The sequence below is a fragment of the Canis lupus genome, chromosome 29, assembly GCF_011100685.1.
Source record: "Canis lupus familiaris isolate Mischka breed German Shepherd chromosome 29, alternate assembly UU_Cfam_GSD_1.0, whole genome shotgun sequence".
NCBI lineage: Eukaryota > Metazoa > Chordata > Mammalia > Carnivora > Canidae > Canis > Canis lupus.
The window spans coordinates 16,943,103-16,963,365 of NC_049250.1; the positions used below are offsets into that span (position 1 = coordinate 16,943,103).

Genomic DNA, 20,263 nt, shown 5'->3' on the forward strand with positions numbered 1-20,263 from the left:
GTTTCATCTCAATGATTCTCTAAGTCACTAATGCTCTATAACAAGCTTCTATTTTCGTTAAAAGATTTTATTTTTTAATTTATTTGAGAGACAGAGCTAGTGAGAACACAAGCAGGAGGAGAGGCAGAGAGGGAGGGAGAGAGAATCCCAAGCAGACTCCCCACTGAGCCAGATGGCACTTGATCCCATGACCCTGAGATCATGACCTGAGTCAAAACCAAGATTTGGACACTTAACTGACCAGGGACCCCATTCTTTCATTATCTTTTTATGTTTATTTTTCAGAGAGAGAGTGTACTCCCCCCTCCATGGGGGGAGGAGCAGAGGAAGAGGGCAAGAGAATCTTAAGCTCCCCATTAGGAAGCCAGATGCAGGGCTAGATCTCAGGACCCCAGCTGAAATCAAGAGTCAGACACTTAACTGACTGAGCCACCCAGGCATTCTGCATCTTTCTTTTTAAGCTATTGGGAGCAGACACCTCAACAAAACCCAGACTAATATACCTTCCTTACACCTGGGGTGACCTTGTGCCCAAGTTCTGGGCAGTAAGAAATAAGTAGGAGCCTTGGACTCTGATAACTTTATGAAGCTATCTTACCAGTCTTGGACTGCCTACCTATGGATTTCTCTTACATGAGAGAATAAAGTCCTAAATTATTTAAGTCTGTAAAGTTGGGTCTTTTATATTAATAGCTGAATACAATTCCTAACTGATACAGTAAGCAATAAACAGTATGTACTGTAGCATTGAAAACAAAGAAGCACAATAATAACATAGTATTATATTGTTATAGTACAGTATTAAAAAATGGGCAGAAGATGTGAAGAGGCATTTTTCCAAATAAGACAAATAAAAGGTCAATAGACACATGAAAAAATACTCAACATGACTAATCACCAGGGAAATGCAAATCAAAACCACAATGAGATATCTTACACTGGTGAGAATGGATAGAACCTAAAATGCAAGAAACAAGTGTTGGTGAGGATGTGGAGAAAAAGGAACTCTCCCACAGTGTTAGAGGGAATGCAAATTGGTGCAGCCACTGTGGAAAACAGTATAGAGGTTCCTCAAAAAATTAAACATAGTACCATATGATCCATTAATTTCACCACTTTGTATTTATCCAAAGAAAATGGAAACACTAATCCAAAAACATGCACCCTTCTGTTTATTGCAGGATTATTTATAATAGCCACAATATGGAAGCAAAGCAAAGTGTCCATCCACAGATGAATAAAGATGTAGTATATATTTACAATGGAATATTACTCATCCATAAAAAAGAAAGAAATCTTGCCATTTGCAATCTCACAGGGTATAATGCTAAGTGAAATCAATCATACAGAATGACAATTACCATATGATTTCAGTCATATGTGGCATTTAAGAAACAAAACAAATGACCAAATGAAGAAAAAGAGACAAACAAAAAAAAACAGACTTAAATTCAGACAACTGGTGATTGCCAGAGGGGAGGAGAGTGGGGAATGGGTGAAATAAAGAGGATTAAGAGTACAGTTATGATGAGCACTGAGAAATGTACAGAATTGTTGAATCACTATATTGTAAGCTTGAAACTAATATAACACGGTAGTTAATTATACTTCAATAAAAAATAATGAAAAAATATTTGTGGACCAACTGATGATTTGTAAATAAAGGCACTGAAGCACGGAATAGCTGTGTGTGTGTGTGTGTGTGTGTGTGTGTGTAGTGTTCTATAATGGAAAGTAAAATAGGAAGTGGTAGAGTAAGAGTAATTTGTCTTACAACTGGATAGTTTGTATTATTCTGATAGGTGAAATGTTATTTTATTGCTTTTTAAATTTGTATTTCTTAATATCATGTGGGTTTGTGTCTTTTCATCATAGATATTGGCTGTCTTCTATGAACTTCTTATACCTTTTGCAGAATTAAAAAAAAATTATCTATTTATTTGACAGAGAGAGAGCAAACCAGGGGGAGGGGCAGAGGGAGTGGGAGAAGCAGGATCCCTGCTGAGCAAGGAGCCCTACACAAGCTCCATTCCAGGACCTGGGGATCATGACCTGAGCCAAAGCAGATGCTTAACCTGCTGAGCCACCCAGGTGCCCCCCACTTGCAGAATTTTCTACCGAGCTGCTGGTTTTTTTAATTTCTGAGAGCTGATTTTGTATAAAGGAAGTTACTACTGTGACTATCTCACATGTTGTGGCCTCCTTCCCTGTTCCCCCTTACCCCAGGTTTGCTTTTAGCCTTTTTGTCTTCTTTGATTTTTTCTTTCGTTTTATGAATTTATTTTTATATAGTCAAAGTTACCCATCTTTTCCTTTATGGCTTTTTGGTTTGTGTGGATTTTTGTTGTATGTGTGTCACACTTCACCTTGCTATTTTTAACCCTCCATCCAATTGAACTAAGCAGCCAGAGAAGAATTCCTGACTTTTCTGCTGTCTACATGCATTTTTTTTCAGCTATTATTTCTATTAGCTTTATGGGCTGAGGGAAACAGGAGGAAAAGGAAAGAGAAATTTGTTGAGGGCAAACACTAAGATAAATGCATATCACAGTGAGAGACCTGAAGCAAAGAAGGATGTTTTTCCACCAGGACTGGGGGTAGGACACTGGAATGTCTGACTATCCAGGGAAGTAACAGGGCAGGCAGCCTAGAGCAGGTAAGAATCAGACTCTCAGAGCTGCAAGTCTGAATTCTGGGTCTGCCATTGACTAGCTGGGCATCCCTGGGCAAGCTTCTCACACTCTGAATTCCCTAATCCATTTGCAGAGGTCCCATGAATGTCCTCAGTGTCATCACAGCCATTCACTGAGGTGTGTTCTAAACTCTAAGGTCAAAAAACCACACAACTGAACAATTATGTTGTAAATCGTCAATGCAGGGCAGCCCGGGTGGCTCAGCGGTTTAGCACCGCCTTCAGTCCAGGGCATGATCCTGGAGACCCAGGATCAAGTCCCATATCGGGCTCCCTGCAAGGAGCTGCTTCTCCCTCTGCCTGTGTCTCTGCTTCTTTCTCTGTCTCTCATGAATAAATAAATAAAATCTTTAAAAAAATTGTCGATGCAGATAGTTAATCTAAGTGGCATAAGTGGGGGGTGCGTGGGTGGCTCAGTTGGTTAAGTGCGTTTGGCTCAGGTCATGATCCTGGGGTCCTGGGATCAATTCCCGGTAGTCAGGCTTCCAGCTCAGTGGGGAACCTGCTTCTCCCTCTCCCTCTGCTACTGCACCTGCTTGTGCTCTCTCTCTCTCTCTCAAACAAATAAATAAATTCTTTAAAAAAATAAAACAATAAATGACATAAGTGGGTTAAAATGTCCACACCAGGACTTGAATGTGAAGAAAATAATGTAGTTTTATGTCCTGCATCCAACTTCATCTTGTTCTGGAATCTCTACCCTTAAAGGGGAAAAATATCCGCCGAACAGGCAGTTAAATATGCAGTTAAATAAAAGCTGAGATTCTCTCGAGGCTGTTTTCTCCTCTCCATGGACTTCGTACCTGCCCTTTCCTTTCAGTCCCTGGTTAGCTTCAAGGAGAAGTTATATATCCAAAGGAAGTGGAGGGAGAAACTGCAGCTCCCATGCCTTTATATCCTTGGGTATAGACCCAGCTGAAATGGTGTGCCTGCTACCTTGGTGTCATGCTGGTATTACTACTGGGGCTCTGAGTCCTGCCTGCAACCTTCAGTTCTGAGGCCCCCCACCCACCCTATTCTGCTGTCTCCCTGATTCCTGGCCTCCTGGCTTCTGCAACTGCCTGCCGCGTGCCAGCTGCTCTCCAGATCCTTGCTCAGCCGCTGCCTCTCATCGCCTTTTGCATGGATGTCGCTCCAGGTGGAATCCAGGGCTTCTTCAGGGGTCTGCAGCCCCCCAGGCTTTGCCTAGAGAAGTGTATCTCCGTATCTTTGCTGCCCCGCATTTCCTCACTCTACCCACAGTGGATGACATCGTGGAGTTATGTCTGCACTGGGGCCTTTCTCCCTGTCTGCCCCCTGGCCTGTCTCTCCCCGCTATTACCACTTAGAGTAAAACTCTATTTATAGACCTCCTATCTTGCCTGTTATACACAGAAGGCAACTTTTTGAATTTTGAATTTATTTTCTCTTTTAATAAAGTTTGAACTTTAGGTCTATTATCTTACTAGGGATTCTGAGTCAGTTTTGTGACTTCAAAGGTATGCAATGACTTCATTCTAGGAGTCTCCCCTTAACCAGAGGTCCTTAATTCACTGACTAGGGGAGCCTGTACCCTACTAAATCAGTTTAATATTTAAAAATATATAATCTCTCGGGGCACCTGGGTGGCTCAGTTGGTTAAGCACCTGCCTTTGGGGTTGGGCTCTCTGCTCAGTAGGGAGTCTGCTTCTCTCTCCCCTTTGTCCCCTCCCTCTCAAGTCACCCCCGTTTGTGCTCTAATAAATAAAATCTTAAAAAAAAAAAATATATATATATATTTGAAGGCAGTCTCTCCTGTACATCCCAGAACACACTCTTAAGTCTGATTGGCTCCATGGTAGAACTGGCCTTCTCTCTCCAAAAGGAGGATTTGGAAATAGCCTCCCACTTCCCACTTTCTTTCTTCTCTTGACTCTCCTGTTTCTGCCATTGGACACCACTTTTTCCACTTGGTTATAGCCTATGTTTCAAGAGGACTCCAGTATAGAGGCTTACAATCAACAAGAGGCACAGATGTGCTGCACACGAAGGAGAAACACAGGCACAGGGCTTTAAAAAAAAAAAAAAAAACTTAATTAAAAAAATACTGATCCATATTATATATGCATCTATGTAAAGCATTAAGATGCTTTATAATAGCACACATTAAAGATTTTTAAATTGAGCCATTTCAGAACTTACTAGAAAATAAGAATGTTTAAGATCAATTCTTATTTAGACCTCATATTGACCATAAAAATGGAGACAAGTGATTTAAGTCTACCTCCAGAGCTCCCCATGGACATACTTCTTGTTCTGAGAAGGCAGGAATGCACAAGTTTCTTCAGTAACATTCATATGCACAGGAAATGACTATTGACATAATCTTTAAGCCTAATAGTTAAGATTATTCTTCAGTTTATAATTTAAAAGCTTCTGACAGCTGAATGCTATGGTACAATTTATAATGAGAGTTTGAGTGACGGAGGTATATTTCACTGAGCTGGTTTCTCTTATGAATTAAAACTAAGACTTGTATAAACATAGGAAGGGAAGACCTTCCAGGGTTTATATAGTTAGGCAAGAATACTTAATGTCCCACATTCCCAACTGTGCAGCAGTACCATCTGTGCTGTCCTCAAAGTTTATAGGAAACAAATCTATAGGATTTAAGGGGTATTTTTTTTTCCCCAGTAAGACAGTCTTATGCTGCTACCAGTATGTAACAGAGGTACATATTGATTTCTTTGAGATATACAATTCTGTATTTCCCTAGTGTTCCTTTTAAAAATTGGGAATCTTAGCTTGGGATATTTTTAAAGTTACAATAAGAACAAAAACAAAACTAAAAAAATCAAAAGTGTGGGATGCCTGTGTGGCTCAGCGGTTGAGTGTCTGCCTTTGGCTCAGGGCGTGATCCTGAGGTCCTGGGATGGAGTCCCACATCAGGCTCCCCGCAGGGAGCCTGCTTCTCCCTCTGTCTATGTCTCTGCCTCTTTGTGTGTATCTCATGAATAAATAAATAAAATCTTTAAAAAAAAATAGTGTGCCATGGAGAAAGAGAGCAATAGTACACTACTAGTTGTAAGTCATTTAGGAAACTGTAGAGATCGCATCCTCCAGCAATGTTTAAAAAAAAAAATGAAAAGAATTTGAGGTGCTTGGGTGGCTCAATGGGTTAAGCGTCTGCCTCAGGTCATGATCTCAGAGTCCTGGTATTAAGCCCTTTGTCGAGTTCAGTGAGAATAGGTTTGGGATTCTCTCTCTCTCTCTCTTTCTCAAATAAATAAATCTTTAAAAAAAATAAGAATGTTACCAGATGAAAACAGAATCTGCCAATGCTTTTTTAAAAAATTTTTTTTTAAATTTATTTATGATAGTCACAGAGAGAGAGAGAGAGAGAGAGAGAGAGAGAGAGGGAGAGGTAGAGACATAGATGGAGAAGCAGGCTCCATGCACTGGGAGCCCGACGTGGGATTCAATCCCAGGTCTCCAGGATCGCGCCCTGGGCCAAAGGCAGGCGCTAAACCACTGCACCACCCAGGGATCCCAGAATCTGCCAATGCTTGAAGAGTCCAAGTTCATACTTTTTCAAATAAAATATATGATATAATCTGCAATAACCTATACATGGTTGTGAAAAAGCACGTGGATTAAGCCATCCTCTCAAAGTAAGATATCTAATATATAAATTTGGATCAGAAGCAATCTGTTTGATTTATAATTTCTTCTCCCTGCCAGCTAAGAATACAATTTTATGTGGAGCCAACAGGCAACTTGTCTTATAATTACATCAGATACAATTCATGTGTTGATTTTTAAGGGAATCATGTAGGCCACTACAGAAATGTTTTGTCTGTTTTGGCTTATTTCCTCAGAATGGTACCCTAAGGCTTAAATAAATGATGTGCTGAAAATATAGAATTCTCTCTCCACTAAAAAACAGAGAGAGAGAGAGAAACAGAGGGAGAGAGATCTTACTAGAGTCTGAATACTTTCTCTTTTCTTGATAATAACTGGTTAGTTGCTTTCATGAATATAAAATGAGGACCTGTGAGAGAAAGAGAAATTATTGAATAATTTGACCAAAAAACAATTTTAATAAAATAATGAGTGGGTACTTCAGTAAGGTCAATCAGCATTTATTTTCTTTTTGCACAGCTTCTTCTAAGTTTAAATAAAGTCTCCGTGAATAGATAAGAAAACTACTGTTTAGAATATCTATAACTGCAGGTTGAAGTAGTTTGGCCAAATATGCCTTATAAAAATGCAAAACCCATCTTTATTACCAGGTAACGTGTGTTTAGATTTCCCCACGCTTACTCTATATCTCAAAGACCCTCTTCAATTGCAGGACTTCTATTTGCCACATTACCCCTTTTATTATTAAGTTTTAATTTTTAAAACAGGGAATATCTATCTATCTATATATATATATACTTTTAGTATAACTATTGATGCATAATCAACATATAATAAACAGCGTTGCATTTTTATAATCAGAAAAGGAAACAATACTTTTAAAGACTGTTGTAACTGATTATACTTCTAAACAGGCACTTCCATATCCTCTAAAATATTCATTAGAGGAGGGATCCCTGGGTGGCGCAGCGGTTTAGCGCCTGCCTTTGGCCCAGGGCGCGATCCTGGAGACCCGGGATCGAATCCCATATCGGGCTCCTGGTGCATGGAGCCTGCTTCTCCCTCTGCCTATGTCTCTGCCTCTCTCTCTCTCTCTCTCTCTGTGTGACTATCAAAAATAAATAAAAATTAAAAAAAAAAAGTTTAAAAAAAATATTCATTAGAGGAATTTAAATGTATGTCATATTGCTGAGAGCTGAGTGAAATGACAGAAATTTAGGATTTCCCTTGTAGACTGTAGGATAATACTATGATCCAAATAAACCTCCTCTCCCTGGTCCTAATAGATACTCCATTAAGGGAAGCACGGTGAAGACGTTAATGGTAAATAGTTATCTATCTTCTGGAAAGATTTCAGATGTACCTTAAGTACCTTAATATTTGTTAAATACCCCAAGAGACAGATGCAAATTTAACAGACTAAGTTAATTTTCAAATTAATGCTTTATTTTAATAATACCTTTATCCTGACCATGCACCATTAATTAAAACAACATGCTCCTTTCAGTCTTTGGGTGAAAATATGCAACTTCTCCCTTGAGATCTTCCAATCTACCAAAAGCTGTTAGCATATTTAGCAATTTAATGAAATGTTATGAAAACCTATGACAGAAATATACTTTTTTGGCATTAAAACATTTCTTTTCTGTAAGTGGACAAGAAGAAATAAAAAGTAATACTGCCAAAGGCAAAGCTTAACTATTTAACAGGATGATTTAGGGAAGTCTGGCAACTCAACAGAAGTCATAGTTTTAACCCAATTAAATGCTTTAACAACTGTAGCCAAATAGATTATTAGCAAGAAAACCATTTTTCTCAAACTCTTGGTATTAAATGTGGCATTTAGAGTTCAGTCGGTAACTTTAAAGAACTTTGATTTCATTCCTTAAGATAAAAGATTATTCTCAGCACTTTTTTATGGCAATAACTTACAATAGTGAATGGCTGAATTCATATCTCATTTTACATTTTATTCCTTTCAATGTTATATGAGTGGGTAAATATATTCACAAATATTTAAATATACAAACATTTTTGCTACCTATTAATATGTAGAAAGTTTTTATTATATGCCTTTTCTTGTAAAGACATGCTTTGGTCACATCACAAGGCGTATTCACATTAAAATAATAAAAATTATAAGCTATCAGATATGAGCCAAGATATGGCCATGTGCGGCTGAGTGATGGTTTTTGCCTTCAAATGGTCTTTTACCTCATTTTGCTGCCAAGAGCTGGAAGAAAACTGCAGGGAGGAGAAAAATAAAATGATGGTTCAACAGCTATATTAAGCGGTTCAACCAAGTCCATTACTATACTTTTCTGTTTGCTAATCCTGGATCAAATTCAGCTACTTTAACACTAGGTTATTGAGAAATAAATGAACTTTACAGTTGAAAGAGGAATAGTAGAGACTGAGGAGAAAAAGAAGAGAGTCAAGACATGACAACAGACGTGCTTGGGGTTCAGTGTGTTCCCCGACCAACATTTCTACTTCCTGGCTCTGATCCCCGAGCTCCTGTTGGAAACTAAAACTGGCACAGTCTGGCAGTGCAGCCGCTCCCTGGGCATCTGGTGTGGAGTGCGGTGGGAGAGGCCCATCGCAGAGGACATTCCTGGGATGGATTCAGTCTGCGGGCAGGTTCAGGGGGATAAACTCGGGCCTGGGTTAGCTCAGGGTAGCCACTCAGTGTCCTCAGACCCCCTCACAGTGCAGATCAGTGCCAGAATCCCCAAATCAGACAGGTTTTCTCCTATTTCATAATGGCCAAGTAGATTGTGAACAGCAACTGGCAAGGGGGAGAAGCCCTGACTGTGACAGGTTGACTCTCTGTTAAGTGGCTGCAGCTGCACCTGCTCATCTAGTCTAGGACCTGAAAGAGGGTGAGATGGATATGGAATGACAGGGAGGAGGGTGACAAACCCTGCTGCCCGGTGACACTCACCTGCTGTTCACACTGGGCTGCAGGGATTCCCAAAGCCTTCCACAGTTTGGAAACATGGTATTTCATAGTTATCTAGGAAAGGTGGCCAAGCTCTATACAATAAAGTATTCGAATACTCCAAACAAGTTTACTGAGAGAAAAATCACTAGTTGCAGAAGTTATTGCAACTTCATATTACCCCAACAATCTTTTCATTCCATATCCTCAGCTAAAACTGAATAAATGATCTCACACTTTCCAACTGAAATGACTTCTTAGACCAACTTAAGCACAAACTGGTTTTCACAAAAATGGAATACTGGTGTCTAATTTTTTTTAAACTATAAAAATTATTGATAGATATCAGGTTTTCAGTGTGTTAATAGATACACTACAGAGGACATGTGCATTCTTTGATATATTCACAATTCTTTGATTTTGAGGTCTTTTTTTTCCTATACTTTTTCTTGCACTATATAGTAGTAACTATTTCTCACAATGGATAGATAAGCTGTGTATTTTATATAAGACTGATTATTTCAACCCACATTTATTTAAATTAAACAGGTAAATCTGAACTTCCCACTATGGATTCATACGTAAACTTTCAGGAATGATGTTTGTTGTCTGATGTAATAAATATAGAATGATTTCCTACTATTTAGAAACAATAGATGCCACTTTGTACTAGCACCCACCAGGGCAAAACCTAAGGCTGTGAGTCTGTTGTAGTACTGCCATGATTTGCTTTTTCTCCAGACACAGAATGCTTCAGAAACTGACCAGTAGCACCAATGTATAATCTTGATCGCATGGGCCATTTCTGAAAAAGAATATTTAAACAAGAATCCAAAAGTTAGTATCTATGACAGATAATGTCTGTTATAGTAATATCAAAAATTCCGATTGCCTCAAGGCAAATGCAGTACCATGAAGCTAGTAACAATTGTAATTGTGAAAAGTCTGAGGAACAACATGAAAAAATGTTTATTAATGCTAACAATAAAAGTAAAAATATGCCAAGACTTTGATCATAACTGTAGAAAATAATATGGGTGCATTTGGACAAGAACTTCAAGAAGTCATGGAGTATGAATATAGTTAAGTGGAGGAAAATATATCTATCAACAGTATTTTATTTTAAAACTAAATCTAAAATAAAATTAAGCCTAAAACAAGATCTCTGGCTTTAAAGATATTTTAAGGAGTTATACATAGTAAATATTTTATGTTCTCACTTGTCACAGAAGTATAAGGAAAAGTGACCAATTCAACTATTTAAACATTTTATTTATCTAAGGGCATCTAGGTGGCTCAGTCCATTAAGTGTCCAACTCTTGGTTTCTGCTCAGGCCATGATCTCAGGACCCTGGGATCGAGTCCTGAGTGAGTGGGCTCCACGCTCAGGGCAGAATCTGCTTGTCCCTCTCCTTTGCCCCTCCCCCTGCACTCACTCACTCTCAGATAAATTAAAATCTTAAGAAAAAATTATCTAGCTAAAAGTAGATGTTGCAAATGTTAGAATATTTGGTGTTATGTAGATAAAATGCCCAAAATAAATATCTGGATGTAGCAGGATCATACAGCATTCATGTTTCAGTAATGATCACATTTGTATTCTAATTGAGATTTTTCTAAATTCACCTTAAAATTGGACAACCTTTAAAAAATAGTATCACTTACTGCCAAATAGACCCAGTGATAAAAAAAAAACATATTACATAACTAGTACTTTCAGATATTTTTGGGGGGAGGGGTGTCTGATAATCAGTTCTAAGGTCCTTGGAAAACTAGTCAGAGAAATACTACTTTTATACAAAGGGAAGTCTTTTTTTTTTTAAGGTTTTATTTATTTATTCATGAGAGACACAGAGAGAGAGGCAGAGATACAGGCAGAGCATGAAGCAGGCTCCATGCAGGGAGCCCTACATGGGACTCGATCCCAGGTCTCCAGGATCACGCCCTGGGCCGAAGGTGGCACTAAACCACTGAACTACCCGGGCTGCCTAAGAGAAGTCTTTAGATTAGTAAAGTGCAACTCCCAAAGGTCAGCAACGGGATCCAACACTCTCCAGAGAGTAAATGCTGCAGTAAGTAGTAGGCTATTTTTATCATCAAACATTCACAAGCCCACTCCTGGTTACACAACACTATTAAACATTCTTAAATGCCTGACAGATAATCTGCAGTGTTCAAATAGAGATACAATCATTAACAAGGTAAAGACCATAAGAACGGGATCCCTGGGTGGCGCAGCGGTTTGGCGCCTCCCTTTGGCCCAGGGCGCGATCCTGGAGACCCGGGATCGAATCCCATGTCGGGCTCCCGGTGCATGGAGCCTGCTTCTCCCTCTGCCTGTGTCTCTGCCTCTCTCTCTCTCTCTCTCTGTGTGACTATCATAAATAAATAAAAATTAAAAAAAAAAGACCATAATAACTTCGGATTCTTTTTTAATTTTTTAAAATATTTTATTTATTCATGAGAGACACAGAGAGAGCGGCAGAGGCATAGGCAGAGGGAGAAGCAGGGTTCTTGCAGGGAGCCCTATGTGGGACTCGACCCCTGGGCCCAGGATCACCCCCTGAGCCAAAGACAGACGCTCAACCACTGAGCCACTTAGGCGTCCCAAGAACTTCAGATTCTTAACCCACACTTACACATTCTGGGTGTATCACGGGTCCTGTCTTTGGGATTCTTGCTATCATGGGTCGATAACCTGAGGAGTTTTAGAAACTGATCTGGCATTTTTCTGATATGTCAGGAGCTGATGTTAGATCAGATTCAAGTCCTGCATTATACTGAAGAACCTTCTGCCATAGTGTTATGGACTGTGTCTCGGCCTTGTCCTCCCCATTCATATATTGATGCTCTTGCTCTAACTCCCAAATGATGGCGTTTGGAGAGGTAATTCAGGCTAAATGAGGTTGAAAGGGTGAGTCCTTCATAATGGTATAATGGTCTTTTAAGAAGAGGAAGAGAAAGCGTCTTTCTCCTGAAAAAGAGGGATGTTGGCCAACTGCAAGATAGGAAGAGAGCTCTTAACAGCAATTCAATTGGCCAGCACCTTGATCCTAGACTTTCCAGACTCCAGACTTATGAGAGAAGAAATTTCTGTTTTTGAAGACTTTCAGTCGATGATATTTTGTTATTGCAGCCCAAGCAGAAGTAATACTTGTAGTGAATAGTGTAGGGCTAAAATAATCAATTTCAAGTGTAGAATTTTTGGCATGTTATAAACATGTGCCTCTCAAACTTTTAAATTTTTGTGTCATATTCATGAGCATAAAAACCTAATGCTTGGGACGACTGGATGGCTCAGTGGTTGGGTGTCTGCCTCCAGCTCAGGTCGTGATCCCAGGGTCCTGGGATCAAGTTCCACATCGGGCTTCCCATGGGGAGCCTGCTTCTCCTTCTGCCTGTGTTTCTGCCTCTCTCTCTGTGTCTCTCATGAATAAGTAAATAAAATCTTAAAAAATACATATATTATATGTGAATTTTTGCCTCATTTTTCACAAACTTAATAAAACTTGAAGAACTGTGTACTTTGATTTTCCAAAAGGCTTCTGATAATTTTATTCAACTAAATTTAATGTACATACATAGTTTAAGTGTCAGAAATAAAATGTAAATAAAATATTGGTTAGGCTGCATGTCAGTATCATGCCAAAAAAGCCAGTAGACTGTTTTACATTTCACTTTTCAATGGAATGTTTTAACATTGTGTAGATTAACATAATCCTGACCTATTATTTTACCTAATAAAGTTTATTTAAAACCATATTTCATTAGGCTTAGAACAATCTAACAAACTCACAGAATTAATGGAACTGAACCCGAAAACCTTAAAAATGCGCTCTTGAATTCTGGAGTTAAATGACCCCAAAATAACAAAAATTTGTATTTATTTTTAAAATTATTTTATATGTATATCATCAATAGTGATTCTCCAGGGATAATGCAATTAATAAAATCATCTGTACTTTTCTCCTAATAAAAGAATCTGAAAAATATCCCTGTTCTCTTAGAGGATCATTGCTCTTTGGTACACTGGTGCTGATCAAATTGCTCACATCCCAAAGGGATGGAAACTGCTGTTTTAGGCTATTCCCCAGGATCCCTGTCACTTAAACCTTCTAGTTTCATGAGATATTCTTAATGTAAATTCCCCCAAATAAGGACTGATATAGATAATAAGGACTGATGACTTAAAATCCTGGCCTTGAAATATCTGTTAACTGATCTTTAATCATCAAAGACATAGTAATACTTAATGTTGTAAGGCAGAAAAAAGTCATCTTGGAACACTTTTAAACTAAGGGTTACAACACACTTAGTTAACTAAAAATACAAATAATCAGAATATTTTTATTTCTTTTGCATTAGATTAATCAAAGATAGACTTAATACTTAAGCATTTGGTAATATCCGTAAAATAATGTGTTACAGGTGGTTTCAATTACGTGTATGAAATCTTTTTCCTCCAAACCTCCACAAGCACATGATTATAGCTTTCTTATGGCACACAGAACATTATCCCTTACAGTATTATTTTATTTTTGTCTTTGTCTCTATTATATATTTATTTAGGGCAGGGGCTGAGTCTTACTCTTAATTGTATTCACTTTCCTAACTGTAGACACACAGTAAATGATTTTAAAACAGACTAGTCACTTGTTCAACCATCATTAATTTCACTTCAGAGGTAATCCTTGACCTTGTTTCATTATCCCTAGAATTGTCTTTTAAAATAAAAATAATTGATTTAAGAACAGATGAGATTTTATTTTTCTTAAAAGAGTTGTAAAACTACAAAAACATTTGGTGCCTGAATCAAGTACAAAAAGAATCAACTCCTGTTAAGCTTATTGTTACATGAAAATTATTAACAGTATTCATCCAAAAAGATACTATAAGAAACAAAGGTGAAACAATTTGATTTCTTCTCTGAATTCTATATCCCACAGAGGCATTTAACAAATGCTTTCTGTATTAAAGTCTACTTAATGTTAAACTTTTTTAGAGTATATGGGAAATGTCGAGTCAACAGAAATCTAATATTAATGATATATTTGAGTATCAATTTAATGCAGACGGTAAGGCAAAACCCATAATTAATAACGAATGACTTTTTAGCAGAGATTGTATAACACATGAATATAATGAGGTCTATCATAATTGTAAGTAAATGATATTCCAAATTTCTATATTCAAAATAGTTTGAGCCTATCATCATGTTAATTATATTTGCAAAGTAAACTGTTAAACCTCACCACAGAATTTTAAGTTCAGTTAATATCAGGGAGTGTACATTACTACTGAAATTTCAGTGATTATTCACTGAATTGAACACTGACTGATATGCTTAAGGCTGTCCTAATTTTCTATTTGCATGTGTGGCAAAATATTTCAGAATGGTAGAACCCAGAACTTGAACCTGTAGGTTTAGAAAATATAGGGAAGATAATGCATTTTCAACAGAAAGCCAGTTGAATGCTGGATTTTGAAACAATCAAATCTAGGTGAAAAAAACAAAGCAGAGTCTAAACACTGCAATATAGGTGATAAATCACAACCATATACACAATGTTAAATGACAACCCTGACCATTTTATCTATATGGGATGTAAAAAATCCTACGAAATGGATTCTATGATCTAATTTTGCACACTACAGAATTTTAATACAGTATTGAATCAACTTGATTAACATACCCCAATCTATTGTGAAAATTACATAAATGCGTTATAGTTTTTCTAACGTTCTACGTAACTGTCTAACCCATGATACGTTACGTTCTACGTAACTGTCTAACCTTTATTAAAACGGACTGAAAATTTACTCCGTAGGATGGCAGAACGGTTTCATTTTGTTCTTACCAGTTCTACAAAAAATTTTCAACATGGTTGCCTGGATTATTTAAAGGGATAATTCTATCACCCCCCTTAATTCGTGAAATTTTTCAACCATCTGATAAAAACCGCGATGGAAATGTAATTATGTAAATTAAGCACACTTTTTTAAAACTCTCAAAAGCTCACAAATGTAAATCAGATACTAAAAGTCACTAGAACTTGCCAACCAGGAACTCCCGAGAAACTTCTCACCTAGGAAAGGCATCGCGCAGGCTGCATCCTGTAAGTGGCGTGGGTCACCCCTCCTACCCAAGCCACCTCGGATGTAAAGCCACTGCCCGGGAACAGTTCTGGAGTTAGCCTTATGCAGTGGGGGACCTCGGTACCTGTGCCCTAGCCGGCCAAGGTAGCTCTCCGGGTCTGTTCCCCGCCTCTCCCCGAGGGGGGAGTGGGAGAGCTCCTGGCATCGGCCCAGGCGGTGCCGACCCGGAGGGTTAAGGGGCCCGGCTCCCCACCCCAGCTCCGCAGGGCGCCCAGCCTGCCTACCTTGACAGGGTGTAGGTAGCCGTCTCCGCGCAGGGCGCCCAGCGCTGGGTCCGCCGGCGCCTCGGCGTCGTCCTGCAGGCTGCGGGTGAGGTGAGCAATGTAGGTAGTGGCCAGCAGCAGCACGTCCAGCTTGGACAGCTTGGTGTCCGGCGGCACCGACGGCAGCGTGCGCTGCAGCTCCAGGAAGGCGTGCCGCAGAGTCTGCACGCGGCTGCGCTCCCGCGCTGCGTTCGCCGCCGCCGGCCGCCCGCCCCCGAGGCGCGCGCCGCCGCCGCCAGGGCCCGCGGGTCCCGGCCCGGCCCCGCCCGGGCTCGGGTCGCGGGTGGCGGCGACCGGGGGCGCGGTCTCGTTGCCGGCGATCAGGGGGCTGCTCGCCGGGCCGTCGCGGTCCATGGCGGCTTCCCGCGCGGCGTGCCCTGCAAGGGACCCAAGGCGCGGTGAGGCCCGGCGCGGGTCGGGCTCACCCCGAGCAAGCGCAGGCCTCTCGGCGCGGCTGCACGCCGGCGGGGACACCGACGTGGCTCGGGCGTCCTCGCGGAGGAGGCCTTTCCGACTGGGGCGTGTTGGGAGAGCGGCGCAGCCCGACGGGGCCTGGGCTTAGAAGGCTCAGGAGCGGCGCGGTGCCCGCTTTACTTTTCAGGGACGACTGAAGCGAAAGGGCTACGCTAGCGAGGAAGGAGGGTCTCGGGAGCCCAGCTCCGGTTCGGAACTTGTTCGCACTTGGCCAGCCTCGCCAGGCTCCTCGGCGCCCACGCGGGCAGCCCGCGCACCAGTCGCTCTCGAGGCCAGGCATCGGGGGGCGGCGGGGAGGTGGCGACGGCGGGGCTCGTTCTAATTCCTGCGGGAGTAGAGGGGACCCCCAGACCTCACCTTGGACCAGACACCCGCTCTTCTAACAAACCTGAGGACCAAGCGGCGTGGCTGGGGTCGGCCCGAGGTCCTCACCTTTCCCGGAGCGGCCGTGCAGGGCTCCGCTCCGCTGCACGCGCGGGCCCGGAGCGTCGAGCTGGGTCTGAGTGGCCAGGGCCGCGCGACACAGGTCACTCCATCCCCGTCCCGCCGAAGTCGGCAGCCGCCTCCAGCCCCTGCTGGCCGCGCCTTTTATGCGGGCGCCCCCGTGGCGAGGCGGGTGTGGGCCAGGCTCGCTGTAGGGCTGCGACGGCAGGACGCGCGCAGGCGTCCGCACCCACCTGAGGGGCTCTGACAGGGGTGGGAGTCATTAATCAAACGGCCCGGCGGGGCGGGGCGGGGCCCCAGGGGCGGGCCGTCGTCGTGGCCCCGCCCCCGCCCCGCCCCCGCCCCGTCTCCGCCCGCCCCGCGGCGTGACTGTCGGCGAAGCACGTCGAGCGTCCGCGGTGTCGGCGGCCCGTGCGGCGGCCTCGCGGGTTCCCCGGCTGTGCCGCGGGCCTCCGGTCCCGGGTCCCGCCTGCGCGCCGGCGCCTCCCAGGCAGGCGCCCGCGGGAGGCGGCGGGAACCCTGCCGTTTTGTGGAGCGTGTGCCGTTCAATTTTCTGAGGAAACGTGGAGCGCGCGGCTGCGATGCGCTAACCTGGTAAATGTTTCCTGCTGCCCTCGTGAAAGCAGTGGCCGCTCCACCTCGGGACTCCGGGACCCGTTCGTAGCCGCTCGGAGAGTGCGCGCCTGCTGTGATATTTACAGTTTCCCCCTCAAACCAGAGTGAACGGCCGTGGGATCGCGGGGGCGCGGATCGTTGCGGGCCGCCTCAGTCGCAGACGCCGGGGCCCCGCTTTGTTTCGGTGTTTGGACCTCGCGTTCGTCCTGGCTCCGCCTCCGCGGCGGGGACTCCCCGGGGGTCCTGCCCTTGGGCGCCCTGCAAGCCGAGCGGCGAGGCTCCCTTAGCGCCAGCGCTGGCTCCACGCCGCTGGGCCCGGGACGCCCCCCAGACCCTGGGGTTCCCGGGGTCCTGCACCCGGGGCCTTCGGAGGTGAAGCCTCGGTGGACGCCAGGTATTTCCTAGAACCTCGTTAGTACGCCCTGGAAATAATGCCCTCAATTCGAAGAGCAGGACGTTTAAACATCTTTGGAGTCGAGACGGAATATGAAATTTAAAATACCATTGATGAAATTGCTCTTACATACGCGACGTAATTTCTTTACGATAGATTTTTTTTTTTTTTAGATTTTATTTATTTATTCATAGAGACAGAGACTGAGAGAGACGCAGAGACACAGGCAGAGGGAGAAGCAGGCTCCACTCAGGAAGCCTGACGTGGACTCGATCCCGGGTCTCTAGGATCACACCCGGGCCAAAGGCAGCGCTAAACCGCTGAGCCACCCAGGCTGCCCTACAATAGAGTTTTAAATTGGAACTGTTAAGTAGGACGTAGTAATGGTGACACTTGGAATTTAATATATCATTTCACACTTTTATTAGTGGATCAGAATAATAACTTCAATTCCCGTTCAATAGCCATAATTAGATGTACACTCTAGAAAGGGATGTTCTCAAAATACCATTGGCTAAAAAAAGGATTACTTTCTTTTTTTTTTTTTTTTTTTTTTTTTTTTTTTTTTTTTTTTTTTAATTTTTATTTATTCATGATAGGCACACAGTGAGAGAGAGAGAGGCAGAGACACAGGCAGAGGGAGAAGCAGGCTCCATGCACCGGGAGCCTGACGTGGGATTCGATCCCGGATCTCCGGGATCGTGCCCTGGGCCAAAGGCAGGCGCCAAACCGCTGCGCCACCCAGGGATCCCAGGATTACTTTCTTTTGATGAATGAGGAAGCACATCCTTATTTTCTCAAAAATTGTACGTGATGAGGCATAAAGCAACTGAAAGGCAATGTTTCAGATGCCATAAAGAAACAAATCAAACAGCTTAAAGGTTTTTCTTATATAGCGAGATACCCTAGAGTTACAAACCGGGAAAGAGGATATTGCCTGGTACTATAAAGGTAAAAACAAAAACAAAACGTGTCAGATCACTTAAGGCTGAATTTACTCATTTTTTTTTTTACAAACAGATTTTCTTTTACTCTTGAGTTACAGAGAAAGTGAAGTTCAAGTATATCACTTTTTTGTCAGCAAGCTTTCAGATTCCACCAAAGAGAGATTCCTATGTTAATACAGAAAAAAAAACCAGGAATATTATTTCAAAAATGGAAGTTATCCAAAATGGAAACAAACATATAGACTCTAGGATACAACAATAGCAGAGGCTAATGATTAGTCACCGAACTGTGTGAACCTTTACAGGCTTTTAAAGGAAGTGGAGGGATCCCTGGGTGGCGCAGCGGTTTAGCATCTGCCTTTGGTCCAGGGCGTAGTCCTGGAGACCCGGAATCGAGTCTCGCGTTGGGCCCCTGGCGTGGAGCCTGCATCTCCCTCTGCCTGTGTCTCTGCCTCTCTTTCTCTCTCTCTCTCTCTCTCTCTCTCTCTCTCTCTCTCTGTGTGCCTATCATGAGTAAATGGGTAAAATCTTAAAGAAAAAGATGAAGTGGAAAGAAAGAGTCACCCCTCCCCCCCCAGAGTGGAGAAGAATGTGGGCAATCTATATGTTGGGAGAAGTGTGGAAATAAGAATTGTGTAGGGAACGTGGCCTGGGGCTCCTTATTTTTCGAACCCTTGGCATCTCACCTGCCTGACCTTAGCCTGGCCTGCTAAGCCTCCTGTAAGTGCAGGAGGTGGGATGGAGGTGGGGGCACCAGGGAAGCTCCTCACTGATAACAGGCTGGAAAATGGACAACTGTGTTGCTTGATAGGTTCAAAAGAAAGGACTGATGAAACAATACTGGCCACTTTGGGCCACCTTGTCTTACCTGCTGCCATTCTAAGGAGCCTTTCTAAATCCTCTCATGATTCCAGAGTAGTCTCAGTTCCCGCAAGAAACCAATATTTGCCATTAAGTTAAAAATAGAATAATAAAAGATTCAAATTTTCAACATTACATATGTCAGTAACAGGTACCTTATTTAACTATATGTGCTAAGTTCTTTACAAAAAAAAGCACTTTATTTTCTCATTTAATCTACAAAAACTCTTTGAGGGTTTTATATTTTATGGTTGAGAAAATAAGGCTCAGAGGGATTAAGTAACTTGTCAAGGTCACAGCTACTAAGTGGCAGAGACAGGATTCAAGCCAGGCTGACTAACCCTAATACTTGTGCTTTTACCACACCTATCCTATTTAATATTTGTAGAGTTCTTCATAATTTGCAAAACATTTTTTGTATCTAATACTTCAATAAAGGACATATTTTAACTTGACTCCCTATTCAAACACTATTTTCGTTGTACAGTATATTCTTTGGAGTTCTTGTCTAGTCTTTCAGAAAATAGATGGCTTTAGAGTGCTGTAGATTTTATTTCATGGAACGTGGTCTTAAAATTATATGTCTTTTGGGGGATGCCTGGGTGGCTCAGCAGTTGAGCATCTGCCTTTGGCTCAGGGCATGATCCTGATCCCAGGATGAGTCCCACATCATGCTCCCTGCAGGTATCCTCCTTCTCCCTCAGTCTGTGTCTCCGCCTCTCTTTCTGTGTCTCTCATGAATAAATAAAATCTAATAAAAATTTGTCTTTCTCTAAATTCATCTTTAAGTTACCATCTTTATAATGTTAAGTCCCACACATCAGTGAAAAAAATATATTGCTGTAAGGATTATGTATATATAATGAAAAGTAGGTT

At 42.1% G+C, this 20,263-nt stretch overlaps 2 protein-coding genes and 1 long non-coding RNA gene across 10 annotated transcripts in view; 1 reads left to right on the plus strand and 2 right to left on the minus strand.

The window, feature by feature from the left end:
- Positions 1-4,460: 4,460 nt before the first annotated feature.
- On the minus strand, positions 4,461-16,006 carry TCF24 (transcription factor 24). Of its 7 annotated transcripts, none has more exons than XR_005381058.1 (4): positions 15,614-16,006; positions 9,914-10,038; positions 6,632-6,701; positions 4,461-4,720 (listed from the first exon to the last, which is right to left on the minus strand). XR_005381058.1 is itself a non-coding variant. In XM_038579443.1 (3 exons), the coding sequence occupies exons 1-2, from the start codon at positions 16,004-16,006 to the stop codon at positions 9,925-9,927; spliced, it is 507 nt and encodes a 168-aa protein (XP_038435371.1). In that variant the 3' UTR covers positions 4,461-4,720; positions 9,914-9,924. The 7 variants fall into 7 exon arrangements, 4 of the variants coding, with proteins under 4 accessions (XP_038435371.1, XP_038435370.1, XP_038435369.1 ...); XR_005381059.1 differs by lacking the exons at positions 4,461-4,720; positions 6,632-6,701 and adding exons at positions 7,717-8,536; positions 9,237-9,308; XM_038579443.1 differs by lacking the exon at positions 6,632-6,701.
- Positions 9,930-20,263, minus strand: part of PPP1R42 (protein phosphatase 1 regulatory subunit 42) — a 65,657-nt gene continuing 55,323 nt past the window's right edge. Inside the window, exon 7 of one of the 2 annotated variants that reach the window (XR_005381054.1) lies at positions 9,930-10,038. The gene's annotated coding sequence lies outside the window, so the exon portion shown is untranslated. Of the gene's footprint in view, positions 10,039-18,476; positions 18,692-20,263 lie in introns of those variants that run through there. The other variant, XR_005381055.1, reaches the window with a different exon arrangement.
- The window catches only part of LOC111093152, a 47,192-nt gene continuing 44,100 nt past the window's right edge, over positions 17,172-20,263 (plus strand). The window contains exon 1 of the long non-coding RNA XR_005381061.1: positions 17,172-17,579. This is a non-coding gene — a long non-coding RNA (uncharacterized LOC111093152). The remainder of the gene's footprint in view (positions 17,580-20,263) is intronic.

What these genes read in the sequence shown, in the direction of transcription:
- TCF24 (XM_038579443.1), bottom strand. Translation starts at nt 16,006, where the DNA reads ATGGACCGCGACGGCCCGGCGAGCAGCCCCCTGATCGCCGGCAACGAG. An exon ending in GCTACCTACACCCTGTCAAG is followed by an intron (nt 10,039 to 15,613) that starts GTAGGCAGGCTG and finishes ATTCTTTTTCAG; the next exon opens with AAATGGCCCATGCGATCAAG.